This window comes from Macaca nemestrina, chromosome 5 (assembly GCF_043159975.1).
Source record: "Macaca nemestrina isolate mMacNem1 chromosome 5, mMacNem.hap1, whole genome shotgun sequence".
Taxonomy (NCBI): Eukaryota; Metazoa; Chordata; class Mammalia; order Primates; family Cercopithecidae; genus Macaca; species Macaca nemestrina.
The window spans coordinates 125,908,980-125,926,634 of record NC_092129.1 but is presented as its reverse complement, the minus strand read 5'-3'; the positions used below and the strand labels follow the sequence as shown (position 1 = coordinate 125,926,634).

General features: G+C 39.8%; 1 protein-coding gene and 1 long non-coding RNA gene across 20 annotated transcripts in view; one reads left to right on the top strand and one right to left on the bottom strand.

Annotated features, from left to right (window-relative positions):
- Positions 1–17,655, bottom strand: part of LOC105479539 (dystonin) — a 496,741-nt gene that overhangs the window by 402,804 nt on the left and 76,282 nt on the right. The window contains exon 1 of one of the 19 annotated variants that reach the window (XM_071095981.1): positions 8,614–8,688. The exons of the other annotated variants lie outside the window; for them this stretch is intronic. Within the exon in view, the coding sequence (XP_070952082.1) occupies positions 8,614–8,673 (60 nt within the window). The 5' untranslated portion in view covers positions 8,674–8,688. Of the gene's footprint in view, positions 1–8,613; positions 8,689–17,655 lie in introns of those variants that run through there. 19 annotated transcript variants of the gene reach the window in all.
- Positions 1–17,655, top strand: part of LOC139363067 (uncharacterized) — a 53,672-nt gene that overhangs the window by 15,026 nt on the left and 20,991 nt on the right. The window contains exon 2 of the long non-coding RNA XR_011622957.1: positions 3,784–3,871. This is a non-coding gene — a long non-coding RNA (uncharacterized lncRNA). The remainder of the gene's footprint in view (positions 1–3,783; positions 3,872–17,655) is intronic.

Here is a 17,655-nt window from a genome sequence, read left to right as displayed (position 1 = left end):
ATTATCTGATTTTAGAGGTCCCAAGGAAAATAAACTCTACCACAAATAAATAGACGTAGGAGAAAACAGTTAAGGAAAATGTGCTTAACTCCTTGAAGAAAAAATGAGATATGGTAAATTTGGGGCAACTTGTGCTTGCTTCAGTTAATAATTTTCAAAACTTGTTGAACAATTAAGGTATGAAATCTTTTACCAAATAAATAGCTCTCAGTTAAGTCTTACCTGGAAACCACCTTTAAGTTGTAAGTAGGGGAGAGGGGGTCTAGTAGTGAGGCCATTAGCTGGTTCTCACTCTCTTCTATTAGGGGAGATATGCAGGAACCCTTAACTCCAAGAGGCAGAAGAGCCTGGGTGGAGGTGAGAGGAAGGGGGATCAGAGGGAGAGGAAGCAGGTTGCTGCTAAGTTCTGACTCAAGGGAAGCAGTGTCAGGCAGAGTTAAGGAAGTCAAAGGTTGCTTTCTAGGTAGAGAAGCCCAGTTCATCAGCCTATGAAAGAACACTGGAATTTAGAACACAAATTCTTTCTAGGGTATAATGATTGTACACTGGTTAGTGTTACTTAGTACTAAGTAACACCAAGTTGGACACCAAGCTTGCTGATGGGACAGAGGAAGGTTGATTTCATAACGTAACTATCATGAATAATGCTGCAATGTCTATGGGAGTGCAGATATCTCTTCAACATATTAATTTCAGTTCCCAATAGGTATATCACTTTGAATCCTAGATAATCAAGGCTCAGCACTAAGACATTCTGCAAGACTTCTTCCTTTCTTTCAGTTTAGTATATTCTATCCAGATGCCTCATTTATTGGGTGATTATAATTTAAGCATTTTCACTAAGTATTTTATTTAATACTCACTGAAATCCAATAAAGAAATGCACAGTTAGGGATATTAAGTAACTTGTCCACAGTCATTGTCAGTACAAGGTGCAGCCAGGATTTCCATATAGGTCCTTTTGACACGAAAGCCTGTGCTCTTGACCACATGTGGTCCTTGGCACTAGGGGAACATATACTCACAGCCCTAAAGATTACCATATATTTGGGGATCCCAAAAAGACTAGACCTGTTCTGGGTTCAGTACTAGGGCCAACGCATGGAAATGACAGGTATCAGTTCACATCAAAGAAAAACCATTCAAAATGCACAACTATAGTACTCCCAGACTGCTTTGTGTATAGTAAGCACTCTCCTATTCCAGGGGACCAAGCCTTCGCTTACTCTGTGGTCTCTTTCCACTCAAAGATTCTTTGGTCCTATGTGTTCCCACACCTCCATAAATCTCCCCAAACAGATTACATATAAAATAAAAACTATGCAAAGTATCAAAATACGAAATTTTTCTAAAAATGTAAAAAAACTTTCAAAAAATTTCAGACATCTTTTTTTTGCAAGTCCACCTAATCCCAATCATATGAAAATTATAGAAATAGAGACATCAGAACTAGTTTACATTTGAGTATCTACAAATAGTTTTTCCAACCAAAGGAAGAACATTTTAAATAACTTGCCTAAAAGAAAAGCAAACATATCTCCAAAAATAGCCCCACAAAACAAATGCATTAGGAAGACAAACTCTAATACTGAAAACATACATTTAACTAGAAAATACTTAATCTTATAGTTTAAATGGATGTTTATGTCAGTTAATTAAAAACATGTCTTAAGTACCCATAGGCTTCTTCCTTAGAAGGGCCTGAAATCTAACTGGGAGAGCAGAAGTGACAAAATAGCCAATTTATAATTAAATATCAGTCATCTTATCATCACTTGTTAGGCTTAAAAATATGTATTTTGGTGGAATAGTATAAATACATACATAAAAATATGGCTCACAGTATAAAGTTGATGAGGAGAGAGAGGCTAAATCAAGTCGAGCCTCCGCAGTCCCTTCAGAAGCCAGGTTGGAGATACAGTTCCCCAGCTCCCTCACTTCACTCTTCCAAGAGTATCCTATCCAAAAGTGTTCACTGCTGATACAGCCATCATTGTAGATGCACTATGGCTGGCCTACTCATTTTTAAAAACAAATTAACAGCAAACACGTAAAAATTGGCAATTTTCACATGAAAATTCAGATGTGGAATACTGGCCCTAGTGGTTTTCCCTTTAAAGAAAGGACACGTAAAACACCTGTGCTTTCCAGTCTGACACCGTCCTCGCATGTATGATACCTGACCCCTGGAGACGTATGACTTTGGAGCCCCTAGCATGAAGTAAGTGATGGATGACATTGCTGTATTCAGAAAGTAAAGGAAAAGATAGAGGAGGAGAGGTAGGGATCGTGATAATTGATAGAATGGAGATGAAATTTTTAAAAATATGAAAACTGGAGAAGAGGGGATAAAACAAACAAAAAGCTTTCAAAATATTTCAGTTAAATGGACAACAAACAAAAATAGATAATTCCATGTTTCTACTGACATCCAAGTGTTCACTTCATTCTGCTGTATCCCCAAACACCCTGGTTAACATTTCCAGTGCCCAGGAAATGGAAGAAAGCTGTATGACTCATGTAAATGCTGGCTCACGATCCCCACGAATCTAGCTGGACCCACCCACCCATCACTACTGCTGATGACTCCCTGCTGGTTTTTGCTCCCATACCTACCCTTGGTCAACATGTAGGAAGCATTAGTAAATTTTAGCTCTTAGGTGATGTTGTCTATTCACACTTGTTTGATCCAAGGGTAGATGATTAAGCCAACATAATTGTCACTTCAGGAAATATAGAAACTAGAAGTTATTGCAACTGGGTCACCTTAGTAACAGCTCTCAGGATACAAAGTCCATGAGTTCCATATCTATCCCTCCAAGCTTGGTTGTTAAACCTCCTTTGAGATGTCCCTGTATCTTTCCAATACATAACTTTTTGTAATTCAGAAGGTTTTTTTCTTTTAAATTCATTGTCTCCGTTACTGGAGACAACAAAAACTTAGACAACCATGTTAGTGTAAATAAAAAAGCAATTATAGATATTCAGTTCTTCCCTATTGACACATAAGCAAAGTTATGTCTTTATACCTTCTTTATGCTTCCATTTTCATTACCTGTCTTCATTAATGAGACTTCAGAAAATTGCTTTTGATAATAGCTTTTACACACTTACTCTTTCACTTCAAACAGTAGGTACTTAAGTGAAAGAATTACTTTTTCATTAAAAACAAAAACTTTTATTATTGTACAGAAACAAGGTCTATGAAACTTTAAGTGCCTGGCACTCCCACTGCCCTCTTTTGAGGAAAGCAGGGCTGTTCCATGTACATTAAATGCAAACAATTCGGTTGCTACCTTAAGCCACACCCAAGTGGAACCAGGGATCAGTGCCTGATCCCTCTGAGCTGGTTTGGTGGAAAATTCTGCTCAGGTGCGATGATTCATATTGCACAGTGGCAAACCAATCCAACCACAGCCTCCTCTCGAGAATAAATGCTAAGTTCATTCCAAATGTCCTTAACTAATAATGGGATTTCCCCTGACATCTGTTGCACATCCTCATCTTAGAACACCTGAGATCCATCTGGAACAACTGTGTGGCTCAAAGCCCCCATATCTGCACTAAAGCCCACAGTAGATTTCATTTTATCTCTCTTTCCTGAGGTGATCTGGACCTGTCCCTTCCTTGCTTTACCCCTAGAGGAAGCTATATGGCAGGACAGGAAGCAGAAACAGCCTGCAAGAATACCTTTTTCACAAGCCTAAATCTTTTGAGATGCGCATAACCTGGAGGCACAAATGTTCCCTCCCATTCCCTGACACCTTGGCATGCATCTTACAGGACCCAAGAACCTTAACACAATTCCGAGGTGAAGGAAATGGGGAGCACCAGGCCCGGCCTCATGGAGACCTGGGAGTCAGAACCTGAGGTGAGTTGAAAAAAAGACAAAGGAACACCTCTTACCCCAGAGTGTATAGACTGAGATTAAACCTCACCGTGTGGGTAGCAACTATTTCTTATGTACTTCAGAATCCCAGGTCTTAGGAGGGGGCCCCTGATGAATGTCTGTTGGGTGAATTTATTGGCTTGGCAGCTTGGCTTCAGCAGCTTGGTCAAATGTGAGTAGAAATTCAGAAAGAAAGCTCTGCCACAACAAAGGCTAAAAATGCCCCAAGGGTCTGTCCGTCTGTGTCTCGCACACACACATACACAGAGCCCACTAACAGGATCAGCATGGCAGCTACTTCCTTCCTCCAGCATCATTTCTCATTTTAAGGCTGCCTTGAATTATTCTAGATCCAGGGAAGAAGAGAATATATTTCCCTGCTTGCTTACTGACACCTTATTCCAAATCAGGTAAGAAAAGAAGATAGTGTTTGAGGGGGGAAGATGTTAGGACCTTCGAGTTATCCAATCAGTCTCCCAGAATGAGAAGTGAGAAAAGCACAAGGTGCTTTGAGAGCATCAGGTGGAAGTGGCAGCAGAGGCAGCTGGAAAGCAGGTGGTGGATGAAGATCACAGCAGGGCTTGCATGTGACACTGGGGCCCAGAATTCATCTTGTAGGACCTGGATTGTTGCTGACGGGTTATAAGTAGTTTGCCTGTATAGCTGCGTGACTCATGGACTGAAGAGGGATCAAACTCAGACAAGATTAGTGAGCAGTTACTGTAACAGTCCAGCAATAAATGATGCGAGCCTGAACTAAATCATTGGAATTGGGGGTGGAAAGGAGAGGATGAATTTGGGAAACATTTAGAGACTGGAAAAAAGAAGGCTAGACAAAGGTAGGGCTGAGGCTGCTAAGGTAAGAAGTGAAACTAGCTTACTATGCGGGAATGAGAAGAAGGTCAGAAGTCAAGCAAAACTATAATAGTGGGGAGACAGAGAATAGTAGTAGGAAAATCAGTGGGTCCCAGGCAAGTCAGACAAGGAGAGCTCGAGATGATGACGTTCCTTTTGATAAGCCTCCTAGTTTGTGATGACTCAAACTGGTTTAAGATACAAGGCTGGCTAGACACCAACCTCCAAGAGACCTGCATTTTCTTCCAACTACAGCTGTGGCTCCTGGAGCTGCTGTGAGTGAGTGGTAGAAACCTGCCCCTTAGAGAAGCTGCAGCTGGTCAGCATCATGCAAGGGACTGCTGAGATGGTAGCATGCTGGTAATGAAGTGTTATGGAGCCACTCCATCCCTTATTCATCCTTTTTCTCATACACACAGAGAGCAAGAGTATATAAACCATCTTGTTTATTGTCCCCTTTCACACAGGATTGTTTTGGGGAACATAATAGTCACACCATTTACACATACTTCTTATAACATTTACGAGCCATGATATTCTACTTAAAAACATAAAAATAAAAATACCCCTATTTCTTCTGACTTCCAATTGTCTCTAAGTAATAACTGTTCCCACTGCATTTATGAAGCAAATTCATTCATTCTTTCACAGTGCCCATCACAGGGCAGTTAGAATCCTGTGCTACAGCTGTGCAGCCCACACCCCTCTCCTTCTTAGTCATCATGTACACTTAGGATTTGTGTGAATTCCAGTCCCCTGACCTTCCTCCCCTTCACAGCTGCCCTCCTGACCCTGAAATATTGCTTGGGTGTTTTTTCTCCTCCCTTTCTCAACTGGGGATTTCCAAGCCAGCCTAATAGCTTCTTCCAACAATAATAAAGCAAAGAGGAATTTTTAAAAATGTATATCTGTGTCCATAAAACAATATGATGAATTCTATCACAAAAAACAAGCACACCATAGAACATATGACTATCTGTTCCCTTGTGCCATCCTTCTTTCTCTTCCTGAACTGGCCTTGTGTTTGTGTCCACAGCACACGAACCAGCTACAGAATATGCAGGTGGAGAATCCAGGTACCTAGGTACCTTTAAAAGTCTATTCAGTGAAAATCGCTGGCTATTGATGTGATGGTTAATTTTATGTGTCAACTTGGCTAGGCCATGGTACCCAGTTTTTCATAAAAGATCAGTCTAAATGTTGTGAAGGTGTATGTTTAAAAGTGATTAACATTTATTCAGTGGACTTCAAGTAAAGTAGATTATCCTCCATATAGTGGGTGGGCCTTCTCCAATCAGTAGAAGGCCTTAAAAGCAAAGACCATGATCTCTCAAAGAAAGAATTTTCCTCAAGACTGCAACGTAGAGACCTCGCCTGAGTTTCCAGCCTGATGCCCTGCAGAATTTGGACTCAAGACTGCAATATCAGCTCTTTTCTGAATTTCTAGCCTGCTGGCCTGCCCTACAGATTTTAGATCTCCCAGCCCAATTGCATGAGCTAATTCCTTAAAATAAATAAATCTCTGTGTGTGTATGTGTGCTATAACTAATACAGCCTATTGGTCTGTTTCTCTGGAGAACCCTAACTAACACAATTGTCTACCATATTACTGCATAGAAGACTTATGACTCACCTTTACTACATTTCAGGGAAGTAGAAACACCTGCCATAATTCACATTTTACAGTTTTATGGAAAGTGTGCAGGACTTTTACCAAGCTGAGTTAGGAAGCCAGAGTGCTTCACCCAGCTCCATAATTAACTGCCCATATACTACCACACAAGAAAATTACTTAACATCTTCAACTTGCTCATATTCTAAACATGAATAGTCATATCTACTTCACTAGATATTATTAAAATGAAATAATGTATGTAAATCCTGTAATATGATGCCTGCTCAGCACATACTAAATACATTTCCATAGCATTTATTATAAAATAAAAAGATAAAAACTAGATATCAAGTATTTAGAATTGCAGTGATTATAGCTATATGACCAAAAATATATCATTTTGAGGACTTGAAAAAAAAATCTAACTCCCTTCACATCACCTGCATGCTATCGCCTAAATTTCTAGTAACAGATACAGTCTTTTGATGTAAAGCTTTTTATTTCTAACCAAACTACCCATGGATGAAAAATATTAAGTGGCACAGTATCAGTTATTTATACTTCAGTATGAATAAGGCCACCAGACTGTGTCCTGCAGAAGTGTTTAGATAAAACAAAAAGGGAACACTGAGGTTCCTAGAAGTAGATAAGCTGTCTACATCATGATTTTTTCCTGGAGCCATTTCTGACAATCACAGAGACAGAGATTCAAGGAGTCAAATGAGTCTGTCCTAACAGAAACAGCCTAGCCCAATTCAGGATACCACTCAAAAGAAATATGGCCTGGAACACTTTAATTGTGACAATCCACCTCTCTGCTTCCCTAGTTTTCTCTCTCTCTGTGTGTGTGTGTGTGTGTGTGTGAGTGAGAGAGAGAAAGAGAGAGAGAGAGAGCGCATCTTGCTCTGTCATCTAGGCTGAAGTGTGGTGGTAAGATCACAGCTCACTGTGTGGTGGTGAGATCCCAGCTCATGGCAGCCCTGACCTTCCAGGCTCAAGCAATCCTCCCACCTCAGCCTCCCAAGTAGCTGGACTACAGGTGTGCCACCACACCTGCCTAATTTTTTTATTTTTTGAAGAGATGGGGGAAGAGTGGCCAGGGGATTGTCTCACTGTGATGCTCAGGCTGGTCTGGAACTCCCGGGCTCAAGCAATCCTCCCGCCTCAGCTTTCTAAAGTGCTGGGATTATAGGCATGTGCCACCATGCTCAGCCCTGCTTCCCTAGTTGAAAGTAAAAGCTCATCATTACCGCTCTGTTGAGTCATAGGGACAGATGGCCTTACCTTCTCACCTGCCTTCCTGATTCTCTAGGTAGAATATAATCTTTGATGTGATCTGATGGGAGTCTGAAAATCTGCTACCAAAAACTGCTGCCACAATGTCTGAAATGCTCCCATTAGAGCAATTCTAAGCCACTGGGAGATTTTGAGTTTTATCATCTTCTAAACCACAAAGATAGCTAAATTGAACTGGATTACTAAAATGATATACATAAAGTACATAGTAGGCATTCAATAAATTAGAGCTATGTGTTTTCTTTGTTTTGTTTTGTGTTTTTTTTTGAGACAGAGTCTCACTCTGTCCCCCAGGCTGGAGTGCAATGGCGCGATCTCGGCTCACTGCAAGCTCCACCTCCCGGGTTCACGCCATTCTCCTGCCTCAGCCTCCCGAGTAGCTGGGACTACAGGTTCCTGCCACCACACCCGGCTAATTGTTTTGTATTTTTAGTAGACATGGGGTTTCACTATGTTGGCCAGCCTGGTCTCAAACTCCTGATCACAGACGATCCACCCACCGGGGCCTCCCAAAGTGCTGGGATTACAGGCATGAGCCACCATGCCCAGCCAGAGCTATGTTGTTCTTATTACAAGTCACATTCACCTCTTGCCTGAACAATTATTGCAAAATATCTTCCAATTGATCTTGCTTGCCTCCTTGTCCTCAACAATATATTCTCCATACAGAAGCTAAATCCAGTCTTCAAAGACCTAAGTCAGAGTACATCGTGCCTGTGCTCAAAACCCTCCTGTGGCTTTCCACTTCACTCAGGATAAAATCCAAAGCCTGTACCATGACCTACAAGGCCTCCTGATGTGCTGTTAGGTCTCTGCTCAAACGGCACCCTTTTAAAGAAAGTTATTCCCCTAAAAGCCTTATGTAACTTTACCCTCCCCACCTATTACTCTATGCCCCTTATCCTGCTTCACTTTCCTCCCCCGCCACTTATTACCATCTGACACATTATGTATTTACCTGTTTATCTGCTTGTTGTCTGTCTCCTCCACCAAAAAGTAAGCTCTTTTTTTCATTCATGCTGTGTCCCCAGTTCCTAGCATGGTGACAAACCCATAACAGATGCTCAGAAAATATTTGTGAAACGCGAAAATGAACAGTAAAAGAATTTTGCAAAAGCACCTGTACTAACTAGCACACAGTATGTATGTACTCAGTAAGTACCAATTTCCTGCAATAAATATTAGTTTTTTCTTATTTATCCATATTTATCTTATTTATCATTGCCTGCAATACTTGCCCTGAAGCTTGTTATAGAACAAGAGATTTAAAGCACAACATAGTCTCATAACCCACAGTTAAACCCTCCTAACCATAAATCAAAAATGGGATTGCTCTCAGCAAGCTAACTAGGGAGATAACAGAGAACTGAGGCTAGACCTGGCCCTGTAGTCTGGCAGAGCTCTTTGCCTCCTGACCCAGCTTCACTACTTATTAGCTGTAGGACTTTGGACAAACTACTTAAACTTTCTGAGCTTTGGCTTTCCAATTTATAAAGAACATCTACCTCTTAGGGTTGGTGTTAGGATTAAATGACCTAATGCCCATTGCCAAGCACAGAGCCTGACTCATAGGGAGTGCTTAAGAAATGCTCACTACTGTTAATGTTGTTGGTCAGCATCAATAAAAATACTGTTGATATGAAATGCCTGTCTTTATAACTTCATTTCTTTTACAGTCTCATTTATGGTTATCTCTGGAGTTACAGGGAGCTGATAAAGTTCCAAAACCGTTTTTAAAGGATTTAAAAATAGGAAATAATGATAGTCATTTGTTTATAAAAAGCAGAGCTTGGCCAGATGCAGTGGCTCATGCCTGTATTCCCAGCACTTTGGAAGGCCAAGTTGGGCGGATCATGAGGTCAGGAGATCGAAACCACCCTGGCCAACATGGTGAAACCCCGTCTCTACTAAAAATACAAAAATTAGGGTATTCTGTGGTGTGGTGGGGCACGCCCATAGTCCCAGTTACTCAGGAGGCTGAGGCTGAGGCAGGAGAATCACTTGAACTCGGGAGGTGGAGGTTGCAGTGAGCCGAGATCGTGTCACTGCACTCCAGCCTGGCGACACAGAGAGACTCCATCAAAAAAAAAAAAAAAAAAAAAAGCAGGGCTCTCATTTCAGAAAAAACTATTTTTCACTTCCCTAGTATCCTGAAACGTCTGCATCTCAGACTTCCGGACTCTTTTGCTTTAATAAACAGACGGGTGTGCCTGGAGTCATGGTGATTACCCATGTTCTAGAAATAAACTTGAGAAAGCTGTGTTGCCTGCTTAATACTCCCATAAGCTCCAAATATTATTATGTAGTTTTTTTTTAAAAAAAACATTAAATGTCTGGGTTTTCTAAGTCAATTTTAAACATGGGGGGGGTGTCAGTTCATTTTACAAAACATGCAAGTAGAAATAATGTTTTTTAATTTGTAAGTATAAAAAATTTTAAATGCTTAGCTAAACATGGCATATAAACAGGGAAACAATGTAGCATTGAAGAGAGTGTTCTCAACTATGAGGTCTTGATTCCAATCATGGCTCTGACAGTTTAGCAACTCAGATCACTGTTCTGGACCTTGTTTCCTCAAAATGACAACTCAGACTGGATGACTTTTGATGTTCCTAAATTGTCCACGAATCCCTCATCTCTAAAGCTTTTTTGATATACAAATTCCATACCTTTAATGTTTCATTTTCACACTTCTAAAGAGCCTCTTTATATAGTTACCCTGAACTAAGTTTAAATGCTAACGAGTCAGAGATACTGCATATTGAGTAGCACATGTAAGCAAACGGAAAATATCCTGTCCCAATGCCACAATTCACCATCCTCTCAAAAAAAAAAGAAGTGTATTTTGGACTATAACATTTTTTTAGAATGTTGTTAATTACCAAAAACAACAAATAAAAGCCAATGATAAAATAAATCAACAATAAAATAAAATAATTTGACAATCACAACTATTTAATAATTTATCTGATTTTATCATAAAAATATTCCATGAACATTTTCTCTATTGGAGGTTTTAGGTTCAACTCCAAATTATAAAACAACATTATGCAATTAGGAAGTTGATTTGGCCTAACAGAAATGACAAATATGTACTGAAATTTGAGACTTGAAATAAGTGAGTCACTACAGCACTTCTCAATACCCTATGTAAACATGAATTCTATCCTCTCTGGGAAATGAAGGTCCTGTGTCATCTGCTTTAAGACCAAGAGATGAGAAATAATTGGCTAACTGTACTACACAGCCCTACATAGAAATGAAATTATACTAAAGATAAGGACTAAAAGCTATGTCTTGGCAGACAATGGCTGGTGTACTTTGATAATGATGTACAGATTTTTAAAAAACTTTTGGTGGCTCTAGGGATGGATGCTAGAACTTTGGGGTACATACGGCTCTGATCTGAGGGGACCTATTTTGGGGAGTCTCTTTAGTCATACAAAAACAAGACAAAGGTTTCTCAGATATATCACAGACTTGACTTCCTAACAAACCTGCCTGCTATACAGTAGCTAAAAATGCTGGATAAAATATTTTTAAATGAATCAGCAAAGGGGCAGGAAAATAAGAAAAATTCTTAGAGGCTAGAGCAATAGAAAAGCAAAAGCACAAATACAGAAACGTTAGGCTGATTCCCTCTCATCTAAAGTTTCACTTGACGCCCAGGGGACAGAAGAGCAGGACGACCTGCTCAGGGGACAAAAGACAAAGCCAAAGGAGACTCAGTGAAAAAAACAAAAACAAAACCAGAAATAAATAAAGCCAGGGAAGCATGAACTAGGAAAACCAAACAAAAATACCCTGAGATTCCAAAGACACTTGCCCATGTCAAGCTTGTGGCTGGACAGAGTAGAAAAATAAAAACTTCAAGCTGATTCTCATGCACATTTTATGGCCCAAGTTCGCAGCATCTATGCAGTATGAAAAACTCTGAAACTGAGATTTTATGTTTATTTATTTTTTTGAGACAGGGAATCGCTCTGTCACCAAGGCTGAAGTACAGTGGCACAACCTCAGCCTTAATCTCCCAGGCTCAAACGAGCCTCTCACCTCAGCCTCCCGAGTAGCCGAGACTACAGGCAGCTGCCACTACCATGACCAGTTAATTTTTTTGAGTTTTAGTAGAGACGACGTCTTGTTATGTTGCCCAGTCTAGTCTTGAACTCCTGAGCTCAAGTGATCTACCTGCCTCGGCCTCCCAAAGTGCTGGGATTATAGGCGTGAGCCACCCGCGCCCAGCTGAGATTTTTTTTATTTTAGATTTCCCTGGCAAAACTAACAGAATATCCTCTCTGGAGAAATGTACCTTCAATCCTAGCCTCTAAAAATTACCACAGATAAAGTTCAGTCAAAAATGAGCTCGTGGTGAGACAGGACTAGCTGTATTTCCTATGCCGACTAAGAATCCCTAAGCCTAGCTGGGAAGGTGACCCCATCCACCTTTAAACACGGGGCTTGCAACTTAGCTCACACCCGGCCAATCAGGTAGTAAAGAGAGCTCACTAAAATGCTAATTAGGCAAAAACAGGAGGTAAGGAAACAGTCAATCATCTATTGCCTGAGAGCACAGAGGGAGGGACAGTGATCAGGACATAAACCCAGGCATTCGAGCAGGCAACAGCAACCCCCCTTGGGTCCTCTCCCATTTTATGGGAGCTCTGTTTTCACTCTATCAAATCTTGCAACTGCAAAAAAAAAAAAAAAAAAAAAAAATGAGCTGGTGGTAAAAAGTCACAAAGCAGCCGGGCACAATGGCTCATGCCTATAATCCCAGCACTTCGGGAGACCGAGGTGGGCAGATCACCTAAGGTCAGGCGTTCAAGATCAGCCTGGTCAACATGGTGAAACCCTGTCTCTACTGAAAATATGAAAATTAGCCAGGCGGTGGTGGCAGGCACCTGTAATCCCAGCTACTCGGGAGGCCGAAGCAGGAGAATCGCTTGAACACGGGAGGGAGAGGTTACAGTGAGCCGAGATCATGCCATTGCACTCCAGCCTGGGCAACAAGAAAGTCACAAAGTACACAATGAAACAAGGCCCCACTGGTGAAACTATAGAAACAATAGACACAAACCCATAGGCAAAAACTTCAGGTATGTTAATTATCAGATATTACATATAAAATAAACGAATTTTATATATTTAAATAGAGGGAAAAGAGTATCAAAAGTAGGAGTTAGGAATAAGAGATTATCAAAAATACCAAGCAATGAAAAATATAATAAAATACAATAATATAAATTAAAATTCAGTGAACAAAGAATATATATACAAAGAACCCACTCAAATCAGTAAAAAACATACAAACAACCAAACAAGAAAAATGGCAAATGAAATGGACAGGCATTTTGCAGAAGAGGAAACATATATGGCTAATAAACATACAAAAAGATATAAACTACGAAAAAATGTGTGGGGCTCTTCCTCTTCCCCTAAGTGGCCTGAGGTAATCTGTAAAAATGGTTCACTATTCACTTGACCCAGACAACCCCACAAAATCATGCAAATCAAGAGGTTCAGATCTTTATGTTCACTTTAAGAACACTCATGAAACTGCCCAGGACATCAAGGGTATGCATATATGAAAAGCCATGAAGTATCTGAAAGATGTCACTTTACAGAAACAGTGTGTGCCATTCCAACGTTACAATGCTGGAGTTGGCAGGTGTGCCCAGGCCAAGCAATGGGGCTGGACACAAGGTCGGTGGCCCAGAAAGAGTGCTGAATTTTTGCTGCACATGCTTAAAAATGCAGAGAGTAATGCTGAACTTAAGGGCCTAGAGGGAGATTCTCTGGCCATTGAGCATATCCAAATGAACAAAGCACCTAAGACGCGTCGCTGGACCTACAGAGCTCGTGGTAGGATCAACCCATACATGAGCTCTGCCTGCCACATCGAGATGATCCTTACTGAAAAGGAACAAATTGCTCCTAAACCAGAAGAGAGGGTTGCCTAGAAGAAAAAGATATCCCAGAAGAAACTGAAGAAACAAAAACTTAACAGTACGGGAGTAAATTCAGCATTAAAATAAATACAATTAAAAGTTTAAAAAAAAAAAAAAGAAAAAGAAAAGATGTGTGGCATAATTAACAATCAGGGTAGCAAATCAAGCCCACAATGAGGTTAACAGATTACATGTATTCAACTGGAAAAAAAATTAAGTCTAATATTACTATGTGTTGAAAAGAACGTGGCTCCTCATGCTCGCTTAGACGTGGCTGAGGAAAGTATAAATTGGCGCAGATATTTTGAAAAAGAGTTTGGCATTATCTCCTAAAGTTGAACTTTGATGTATATCCAGCAATTCTACTAAGAATTGATCCAGTAATTCCACTAAGCATATACACAAGAAAACTGCACGTGAACAGTAAGAGGCATGTACAAGAAAACTCATAGAGGCACTCATACAGTAAAGGCCTGAAAACAAATGTCCACTTACAAGACAGCAAATGAGCAAACTGTGGTATAGTCATACAAAAGTCAAAACAAATAAACTATAGTGAACAATATTATTAGCAATACTATTAGCAATAGCATATTAAGTGAAAAAAGTTAGTTTCAAATAATTACATAAAGTATGCTAATGTTTTTTATTAAGTTAAAAGTAACTAAAATTTTAAAATTTAAACTTTTTAAGCTAGGCGCAGTGGCTCATACCTGTAGTCCCAGCTACTCAAGAGGATGAGGTGGGAGGATCACTTTTTTGAGCCCAGGAGTTTGAGGCTACAGTGAGCTATGATGGCACCACTGCACTCCAGCCTGGGCAACAGAGTGAGACTCCACCTCTAAGAAGACACATAAATAAAAAAAAAATTTAACTTTTCAGGAATAAATAGACTAGCAATAAAACTCTGAACAGGGAAACAAAAGAATGATGAAATGTGTTTCAGAATGATGGTTATCTTGAGTAAGAAGATTCAGGCCAATGGAAAAAGAGACCATATCATTAGACATAGGTTACTACCAAGATCTTAGCTTTTGTTTTGAGTGGGGGTGTATAGGTACCTATCAGATAGATAGAAAGATAGAGTAATTTAAAAATAAATAGGTATGGAAGTGCAGAATCTCTTCAATACACTGATTTCCTTTTTTTTTTTTTTTTTTTTTTTTTTTTTGATATATACCCAGCAGCAAGAACTACTATATGCTGGATCATACAGTAGTTCTATTTTTAGTTTTTTGAGGAACCTCCATATTTTGTTTTCCATAATGGCTGTACTAAGTTACATTCCTACCAACGAGCATTCTCCTTTCCCTGAATCCCTGCTAGCATTTGTTATTTTCTTTTTGATAATAGACATTTTAACCAGAGTGCGATATCCCATTGTAGTTTTAATTTGCATTTCCTTGACAATTAGTGATGTTGAGCATCTTTTCATACACCTGTTTGTCCTTTGTATGTCTTCTTTAGGGAAATATCTATTTAGATCTTTTGCCTATTTTTAAATCAGATTATTTGTTTTTTTGCTCTTGAGTTGCTTGAGTTCCTCCCATATTCTGGTTATTAATCACTTGTCAGATGAATAGCTAGCAAATATTTTTTCCCCATTCTGTGGGCTGTCTCTTCTCTTTGTTGATTGTTTCCTCTGAAGCTTTTTGGCTTGATATTATCCCACTTGTCAATTTGGTTTCCTGTGCTTTTGAGGTCTTACTGAAGAAATCTTTGCCCAGACCAATGTACTGAGGCATTTCAATAGCAAGATATGAAATCAACCTAAGAGTCCATCAATGGATGAAATTGTAAGGAAATTGTGATACACACACACACACACACACACACACACACACACACACAAAATGGAATATTATTCAGTCATGAAGAAGAATGAAATTCTGTCATTTACAGCAACATAGATGGAACTGGAAGGCATTATGTTAAGGGAAGTAAGCCAAGCACAAAGAGAAAAATCCTGCCTGTTCTCATTCATGTTGGAGTTAAAATAGTGGATCTCATGAAGCTAGAGAATTGAAAGGTGTTTACCAGAAGCTGGGAAGGTTGGGCGGAGAGGGGAGGTGAAGAGAGGCTGGTTAATGAGTACAAAAACACACTCAGAAGGAACAAGATTTAGTGTTTGGTAGCAATACAGGATAGCTGTGATTAATACTTTATTGTATAGTTCTAAATAGCTAGAAGAGGTTTGGAATGTCTCCCAGCACAAAGAGAATGATAAATGTTTGAGGTGATGAATATCCCAATTGCAATTTGATCATTACACATTGTGCTTATATCAAAATACCACATGTAAGCCAGCCTCAGTGGTGCATAACTATAGTCCTACTACTTGGGAGACTGAGGTGGGATGATCACTTGAACCTAGGAATACAAGGCTGTAGTATACTTTACACCTGTGAATGACCACTGCACTCCAGCCTGGGCAACACAGAGAGACCCTATCTCTTAAAAAACACAAAACAAAAAACCGTGTACCCCATAAATATGTACAACTATTAGTATCCATAAAAATTAAAAACAAGGTTGAATCTGATGGGTCACACCTATAATCCCAGCACTTTGGGAGGCCAGGGTGAGAGGATCACTTGAGCCCAGGAGTTCAAGGCTGCAGAGAGCTATGAGTGCACCACTGCACTCCTGCCTGGGCATCAGAGCGAGATCCCATCTCTTAAAAAAAAAAAATCAATAAATAAAATTTAAAATAAATTTATATAAATTAAATAAATAAATGAAAGTGGCACATAAGCCAATGGGTGTCATGAATTCACCATCTTACTTTCTTTTCATCCCTCTTATCACCACCTAAAACCATTATCAATCATAACTACATTTGTTTTGATTAGCTCATAAAACTTTTCAAAAATATTATCTCATTTAATCCCTGCAACAATCTTATGAAATGTGCTTTGCTATCATTCTCATTCTACGTAAGGGAAAACTATGGCTAAAAGAGATAAGTGACTGTTCCAGTTTAAATCCATTTCTTAAACTCCAAATTCTGCATTCTTTCCCACAGGAGCCTGAAAAATATCCTTCCTAATCGCTCCACACGCATTTCAAATCATGTGATATTTAAGAGATCTCGAAGATATAATAAAATAGCACCAAATCACCAAAAGCAGATGCCAAAACTAACACCCTTGAAAGGTGAGATTCCTCAGACTAGTGGATCCCTTTCTCAGCCACCTAAACAAGGTCACATTAAAGGCCTAGTTATCTTTACTAATACCATCTTCAATCACACACAAACACATAACCTTCTGAACAACTCCTGACTGAGCTTCTATTTGGAACCTAAGCCAGATATGGTTTTTGTTTTTTTGTTTGTTTGTTTGTTTTCTGTTGCCCAGGCTAAAGTGCAGTAGAGCGATCTTGGCTCACTGCAAGCTCCGCCTCCCGGGTTCACCCCATTCTCCTGCCTCAGCCTCCCTAGTACCTGGTACTTCAGGTGCCCGCCACCACGCCCGGCTAATTTTTTTGTATTTTTAGTAGAGATGGGGTTTCACCATGTTAGCCAGGATGGTCTCTATCTCTTGACGTCGTGATCTGCCTGCCTCAGCCTCCCAAAGTGCTGGGATTACAGGCGTGAGCCACCGCGCCCGGCCTGCCAGAGATGTTTTAAGATGCTCACAGGGCCCTGAGCCACTGTTTTACAGATCCCATCACGTGAGACATATACTCAGACACATTCAATACATTTTCCATTAAATGCTTGAAAGGGCTTTTATTATTCGAAAAATATATTTTGTTAAAAGATATTTTTGTGTAATTTTAAATTTCACTTATACACAATTATACAAATGTTGAATTGCAACTAGGCAGTTGAAATTATGACTAGTATTTAATTAAAGATTGTTTTTAAAGTTAAGTTCCAAGCTTCTTATTTTGGAATCAATAATATATATTTAGGTCCCAGTGATCTCAAAAAGCCTTTGAAGAGCTCATGGACCCTAAGGACAGACCAGAGTGTCTAATGGACACACCATCGGGCCAGGAGCAAAGCTACAGACTATTGGTTTCAATGGCAGAGGGCTGTCCGGGGC